Source organism: Notothenia coriiceps, unplaced genomic scaffold (assembly GCF_000735185.1).
Source record: "Notothenia coriiceps isolate Sejong01 unplaced genomic scaffold, NC01 NC01_scaffold00021919, whole genome shotgun sequence".
In the NCBI taxonomy this organism is placed as follows: Eukaryota; Metazoa; Chordata; class Actinopteri; order Perciformes; family Nototheniidae; genus Notothenia; species Notothenia coriiceps.
In genome coordinates, this window is record NW_011354620.1 from 1 (window position 1) to 8,237 (window position 8,237).

General features: G+C 42.0%; 1 protein-coding gene across 1 annotated transcript; it reads left to right on the plus strand.

Moving 5' to 3' along the window:
* Positions 1 to 639: 639 nt before the first annotated feature.
* LOC104953532 (TELO2-interacting protein 1 homolog) lies at positions 640 to 7,277 on the plus strand (the record flags this gene model as incomplete). The annotated part of the gene is made up of 3 exons (XM_010780478.1): positions 640 to 780; positions 1,270 to 1,474; positions 7,190 to 7,277. Coding segments are annotated over 3 exons (434 nt in total), but the record flags the coding sequence as incomplete, so codon positions are not given.
* Between the last annotated feature and the right edge of the window lie 960 nt (positions 7,278 to 8,237).

Here is an 8,237-nt window from a genome sequence, read left to right on the forward strand (position 1 = left end):
CTTTTGATACCTGGACTCCAGCTTCAGTCCACTGTCTTTGAAGCTCCCCCAAATTCTGGAAGCGACTCTTCTTCACAATGCTGTTAAGGCTGCGGTCATCTCTCTTGGTTGTGCAGCGTTTCCTGCCACATTTCCCCCTTCCAACAGACTTTTTGTGGATGTGCTTTGAAACTGCACTCTGTGAACAGCTTGCTCTTTGAGAAATTTCTTTTTGTGTCTTACCCTCCTGATGGAGGGTGTCAATGACGGTCCTCTGGACAGCAGTCAGATCAGCAGTCTTCCCCATACTTGTGATTTAGTTTACTGAACCAAGCTGAGTGTTTTTCAAGGCTCAGGAAACCCTTGCAGGTGTTTCGAGTTAATTAGACGATTCAAGTGATTCGTTGAACACCCTACTAGTATACTTTTTCATGATATTCTAATATTTAGAGATAGGATATTTGAGTTTTCTTAAGCTGTATGCCATAATCAGCAATATTAAAATAATAAAAGGCTTGCAATATTTCAGTTGATTTGTAATGAATCCAGAATGTATGACATTTTTGTTTTTTTAATTGCATTACAGAAAATAAAGAACTTTATCACAATATTCTAATTTTCTGAGACAGTCCTGTATATACTGCGTGTCTCTTTCCTCAGGTGCTAGATGTGCTGGAGCTGTGTGTGTGTGTACTCAGTGAGAAAGAAAATGAATTGCTGCCAATGGCCCATCGCTGCTGGCCCCCCCTCCTGCAGAGACTCACAGCCGATGAGCCTTTAGCGGTCCTCCGAGCTTTCAGGGTACGTAAAACAAGCGGCACTTTACTCAGTTGTAATCATGATTGTAAAAAAACAAACAAGCCTTTTCCTGAAAACTGTTAACGATAATCAGTATACATAAATCTTATTTCAAAACATTTCTAACAAGACAGGAACATCATTTTCTTTGGTTGACTTTCTTCCCAAGAGCTGACTGATTAAGTATTTCAGAGAATCAAAGCCTTTCGGTTAAAGATCACACTTGTTTGTGATCATTTTGCAAAGAACAGGTGTCAATTGATCCTACTGTCAACGTGAATTAGTCTTAAGTTTGACAGTTTTTATTTATTTTTGTCACATGTTCCCTGATGAATTGACAACATCAGACATCTGTATCCTGTCATTTAGTAACTGAAGCTTTTGGGTTTCTTCCATGTTTCTGTAAATATAGTGTCATTTGTCAGATCTGTCAACAAAGAACACACTGCATCGACATTTTATCCATTTTGATGTGCATTTTCTTTCTGCCAGGTGTTGTGTACGCTGGGTGAGACATGTGGCGACTTCCTGAGGAGGAGGGTCTCCAAAGAGGTCTTGCCCAAGCTGAGCTCCTCTCTGCTGCGGCAGGCCCCGACCAGCGCCAAGGCCGGGCCCGTCTACACACACACTCTGAACTACAAACTGCAGCTGGCTGTGCTGCAGGGCCTCGGCTCCCTGTGCCAGAGGCTGAGTCTAGGTAAGAGAATAAACACACACACACACAGGTTGCCAAAGACACACCATTCACTATCCTCCTCTATGATTGTGCACGGTATGATCCATAATATCACAGTGATCATACCAGATACAAGTGGTCACTTGATCATGGTTAATTTAGCCTTGACACCGTACTTTTCCTCTAGAAAGTTGGTGCAACATTATTGCAATTTGAGCAACAACATATTCAGGATAGATTATTGGAACCTACTCTATAAATAATTACATATTATTTGTTATAGTATAGTTACTTAAGGCTCTGACATAATTTAAGCTCTGATAATTCACCAAAATGATATTTCTGAAAGTCAAGCCATTACAAGGTCTAATCTTCAATCATAAAGATTCATGCAAAATCATCCTTTGTGCAGCCTTATTTTAAATAATCCTCATTTAACAAATGGTATATTATACTTCTGTATTAAAGGAATAGTTTATAGTATAAAGCTTTAGGCAGGATAGGGTCAGTAAAGGAAGGCGTAAAGACTTGAGGTCAATGACTGACCAAATCTGCCTAAAGTCAAATTGCCTACAGTTACAAAAGGTTTGAAGCAGTGTTATTTAGTCATTTAAAAGTACCTTGTTTTTTTTAACCTGAAAATAAATAATGCTTGAAAAAATGTTAAAAGAATAAAAATAAGACAATTTGAGATTTTAAGAGGCTATATATTATTTCTGACTAACAGTCCTAGGTTTTTGTTTGGCTCCCTGTGAGTATTATATCTGGCAACCTTGTCATGAAGTCTTTATCGCCATGAAAAGACATGTGGAAGCTCAAATAAAAAGAAAGATAAATACTGCTGGGACTACTTGTTGTACCTTAAAATATATATTTAGTTTAATTGATTCTACACTAAATATTGATGGAATTAAAAACTTTTCTGCTCCCAGCCACAAAAGCCACCTAATTTCTGGGATTCGGTCACTGAGTCTTGAACCCAGGACACACAAACAGTAACTTGTTTTATCAGCAGATGGCAGTCTTGTTTAACGGTACAAATATGTCAGGAGTATTATGGGAGCAGTTTGTGTTTCTCCATTTCCCTGCTTTGTTTTCTTTGAATATGTGATTCGGTTATAAAATGTGAGGCAGAGAACTTAAGATGCTGACCCTCTTATTATTCATACCATAGTGTACTTTTTGGTGTGGGTCACTATTTGGAACAAGGCAGTGTTTCTTCATGACAGACAATACACTTTCAGATTTTTCCTTAACTACTTAGATCAGTAATGTTTTATTCCCAGCAGCACCCAGCATGCCCCTTGCATTACACTCTTCAACACTTAGGTCATTCCCACTCAGATATAAAATGGCACAGTACCCGTAGAGGAGTTTCCTGACTAGGAAGGGTTCCCAGCTGTTGCAGGGCTTAAATTCAACATATTTTAAAGACAACTTTAGAGACATTACATTGCATTTAGCTGACGCTTTTATCCAAAGCGACTTACAATAAGTGCATTCGACTAACAAGATACAAACTTGAAGAAAACAGAATCATATAAGTGCATAAGGTTTCATAGAGCTAAAACATTTCAAGTGCTACTCAACTGGCTTTAGATAAGCCAGCCCTTTATTAGTATATAAGTGCTTTGTTAGTAATTCTATCGCTCGAAGTGGAGTCTAAAGAGATGAGTTTTCAGTTTGCGCCAGAAGATGTGTAAGCTTTCTGCTTTCCTGATTTCAATGGGGAGCTCATTCCACCATTTTGGAGCCAGGATAGCAAACCGACGTGTTTTTGCTGATGGGAACTTGACTGCAGACCGTAGCCAACTGAGACAGCAGGATGCTGCAGAATCCTTACATGCACTCTGGATAAGTGCTGCAGGCAACTGTTCTCCCTCAAGCTCCATTTCACCACAATCAAGCTGTCAAATCTGCACAGCAATCAGCGAATCAAGAAGCGACAGGGTTGGAGGGAATTTAATGAATTAACTCAAAAATGCAATATGTTTTTTTACAATTGTGCATGGCATAGCTTCAGTACTGGAAGGTTTCAGCCAAAGGTGTCCTGGGGACTCATTGCCAGTGTGCTACTAATGATATAATTAGGAGCTGCTTGTTTAATTTTTCATAGATCATTGTGTTCATTAAGCAGCCATGTCCCTGTCACACAGTGGCATTGGAAAATCTGAGCAACCTGAACCCCAAATGAGCCAGTTTGGTTTCTTTTTTGTGTGCCGGTTTGATTGTATAAGTGTTTTTCAAACTATGTAATGAACATGACATGCTCATTAATTTCAGTAAGAAGTGGTGGTTTGCAAACAGTGATAAGAAGCCTTTTTATTAATTTTTGTGATGATCATAATCACTTCTTTTTCCAAGGACAAAGAGAATGCAATAAGTGCGTTATGGGGTGTAGCTGCAATACATCTGCACACAATGGTTTGAAACTGCTCTGATTCATTATTTGTGCTTTTGAAGTGAAAACATATTTAATTCTGATTTAAAGATATGCAAATATAAGGGAATTTGCCTACTGTAAATTACATTAATCTTATTATTGAAATAATTTCCTCCTGAAGCAGGACAGATTTGTGGGATTATAAAATCTCAGTGAAAACGGATCTTTTTTTAATTTATTTTGTATCTATAAAAACAACATGGTATCTTACTCTCATACAACAAACAATTCTTACATAGAATATTATATGCAAAAGACACGCATATATTGAAATACAGGCAGACAGGTATTCAAATTTAACAATATAAAGGGGACATATTATAAACATTCTCACATTGTTATTAATTGTGCATATAGGTTTTCTGGTAGTTACCCATACTGTAAAATAAGACAACCCAGTGAATTTTTGTGGGGTGCCTTAGTCCGAAAACACTTCATTCAACAAGACATTCAGAATTGGATCCCCTTCCCATAACCATTGCAGACTCCTTAGAATATACCCCCCCCATGCAGGGGCGGACTGGGACAAAAAATCAGCCCTGGAAACTGACCCAGTCCGGCCACATGAAATGCCAAGGGGGGTCCCAGACCAGCACAGCATCCGTGATGTTTTTGGGGCAAATACTCCTCAGCACAGCCCCAGCCCGAACGTGGAGGTGCTCCGGTCTCTCCACGATGTCCCCAGGGTAATTCCTCCTCAGCACAGCAGCACACGACAGGTGGAAGCAGGCCTCCGCTACAGCAGAAACTGACAGGTGGAAAGCAGGCCCCAGCCCGAACGTGGAGACGGCCCGTCTCTCTCGATTTTCTCCAGTGCAAATCCTCCTCAAGCAGCACAGTACAGGTGGACGCAGGCCTCCGCTACAGCAGTACAAGACAGGCAGAAAGCAGGCCCCAGCCCGAACGCTGAGAACGTTCAGGCCACTCCGCAATGCCCTCGGTGCAAATCCTCCTTTCCACACCGGCGGAAGAGAGGCAGCCCTGCCCCTGACTTTCCACGCTCCGTGAGGCGGATGAGTAAAAGCACTGCCAGATGAGGTGCTCCTGCTCTGATCGACGCTCCTTCTCTGATCGACGCTAAATTCACTAGAATTCATCATGAAAATGAACATACTTCCAAATGAAGTTACTAGCTCAGCAGTCCAATTAATCTATAACCCCCCTTTATTACTTTTCATCTTACATTTCAGTTTGCTTCTGTTTCTTTTCTCTTTTTATTAAATGCAAGTGTGATTAAGAGAACTTCGCACCAGCTTTGAATAACTTGCTTTGGTCCATTGTTGGAAGTATCCACTTTGATTTAATGCATTTAATAAAGCAGTGGTTAGGGTACTTATGCCGATAGCATTTACTCTTCAAATATAAAAGTGGTGTCAATATGTGGAGATTTTTCGGCTGAACAAAACGTGTTATGTATAATTAATGTATGTTTGCCACAGATCTATTTTGAGGTAATACTCGGAAATCCAATGGAAAAACCCCATTTACCTTTTTGCAGAGGGGGAAAGTGCAAGACAAACTTCTGGATCGGTCCACTGCAGCACTAGTGCCATACTGTCATATGCTGGTAGTGGGCTGCAGGCTGTGTGATAGTGCCACTTAACCTGTTAGAGGAGGGGCTGGTTGACTTTGTGGCGTGCAAGCTGCATGACTCAAGGATTGGTTGTCCGTCCATTGGCTACTCGTGTTTGGTCCTGTCGGCCCACTAGGCCTTGTTCTGTGGGCCTAATACGGTATGTGTACTCAGTGGACTTGTTTTGCTGTGCTGCAGCACCTCCTTTCCCCCTTTGTCTGAAACCACAACCAAGTCTGCTCTGATTGGTTAGCTGACTGTCTCAGTTCTGATTGGTCAACCGCTTAGAGATTTCCCGTACCTCATGTTCAATGTGTTTGAGTGCTAGCCAATATGGGGAACTACATAGTGATGTCACTATGTTGAGGAAGTAAACAAAGGGGAGAGTAACTCCTTCAGGAGGGCACTTTGGGATTTTAACCTTTGCAGACCATTTACATGCATTAAAACCTATGTAACACACCACAGGAAAGGGAAGACCCAAAAAAGCAGAATAGGGCCTCTTTAAAATGTTTTGGTTAAAACCCTCTTATATCTGGAATGACATGAGGTAAAAACGTGTTGCTTTTAAGATTTGGCTTCTCTGACTGGCACTCGACGCTGCCCTCCTTCATATCTGAAGGGGAAACATTTGGAGTTGAAGAAGGAGAGAATGTGAGAGAGCAGGAGCGAAGCTGCAGCCTTACTCATGTGAATACCGATTTGGCTACAGCTTACCTCAGGGACGCCTGCAGCAAGCCAATTACCCAGCCTCAGTCACAGAGAGAGGAAGACAGAAACACAGATTGACTGAAGCAAATAATGTGTTTCAGCAGCAGCTTCAGCTCCAATTCCACCCTGTTATCCATGTACCACAAATCCTACTGACACCTGTCCCTCTTTCTCTTTCCCACTTTCCTGCATGCACCTTGATTCCACAAAACACTACAGGCTAGGAGTGCAGCGCCAGAAAGAGGAAGGAAGAAAAGGGTTAAAAGCGGCCGCTAAATAATCCCATTTACCTCTGAAATGTGAACCGCTGCTTTTATTCTTGACACACAGCACGTAGGCCTGGTTCAAGCCGAGTGGGTAGAATTGGCAAACGGAGTAAGCAGAGAGGGAGAGAGACGTGTTTTGAAATGAGGCTTGAAAGGCAGCCCAGTTTGCAGCTTAGGGAATCACTAAATGTCTGCTAGGAAAGGATGAAGGGAGAGATGAAAGAGTGGATAGCAGTCAAGTGGATGGAGGGAGCTGTAAAAAGGTACATATAAAGAAGGTGGCATAAAACTGCAGGAAGTGAAGAAAGAAAAGATGAAGGATGGTGGAAAAGGAGGCCATTTTCGCTCCTCAAAGAGGGGCAGGATGGATGTGTGAAATCCAGAGATGTGGAAAAAGCCCGCTGTGAAATGTTTCCTCAGCCTTCTCAGCAGTTTCTCAGCTCATTAGGAGGAGCAGGAAAAGGTAAAGTCCAGGCAGAATTCTTCTTTCCCTCTCTTTAATCTTTTTCTCTTTTCCTTCTTCACTTTCCAGTCTACCGTCTGTGTGCTGGGAACGTGTGGACATTTGGGCACAGTATTTAAATGGTGTATAAATATTGGCCTGAAATGTATTCTGATTACATTTTTTTTTTTAATTGGTCCTGCGAAGACAAATACATCTGTATGCCGTTTGATATTTGGCTCTTAAAGACGATATGGAGGATGAGATGTAGAAACGGTCCCTTTTTCTTGTTTTTCTTTAGGTGATGCAGAGCTGGATGCTGTCTGTGAGGCCTGCCTGCCCTACCTCAGCTGCAGACAACCAATTAGACTGCAGGAGGCTGCCATTAGGTGAGCTATGTCCTTCTATATCCTGCTAGATAATGCCCTTTTCTACTTTATTGAATTCAATAAACTGCTGTATTAACTATTTACTTCACTGGTTAGGAGTTAACAGATAAAATAGAAAGAAAAATAAATACATTCAAAAACATTTTTTATCGTGTTAATTACAATACAAATACATAATTCATTAGGATTCATTACACGTTAGAAAAACAGAATATTTTAAAAAATACACGTGTGGTGTGAGAAATCCGCTGTGTTTTCATTTTGTTATAACATCTCCGTTTAGCTTTGATCATATCTGAATCATTGCCATGAAGTCACACTTAGCTAAAGCATCGACAAACACACAGTGTCGCTGTGATCACCTTCTGTATAATGTCTGCTCCACATACAGTATGTCTGTATGTCGGTATTCTTAGTGCTGCTTTCACATAGCGACATATTTCAACAAAAAAAGAATACTGAGTCTATCGTTGAAGCCATCCATCCATCTTCTCCCGCTTATCCGTGGTCGGGTCGCGGAGGTAGCAGTTCCAGCAGAGAGCCCCAAACTTTATTTTCCCTGGCCACATCAACCAGCTCTGACTGGGGGATCCCAAGGCGCTCCCAGGCCAGCGAAGAGATATAATCCCTCCATCTGGTTCTAGGTCTACCCCTTGGTCTCTTCCCAGCTGGACGTGCCTGGAACACCTCCCTAGGGAGGCGCCCAGGTGGCATCCTAACTAGGTGCCCGAACCACCTCAACTGGCTCCTTTCGACGCGAAGGAGGAGCGGCTCAACTCCGAGTCCCTCCCTGATGACCGAACTTCTCACCTTATCCCTAAGGGAGACACCAGCCACCCTGCGGAGAAAACCCATCTCGGCCGCTTGTACCCGCGATCTCGTTCTTTCTGTCATGACCCATCCTTCATGACCATAGGTGAGGGTAGGAACGAAAATGGCGCGGTAGACAGAGAGCTTTGC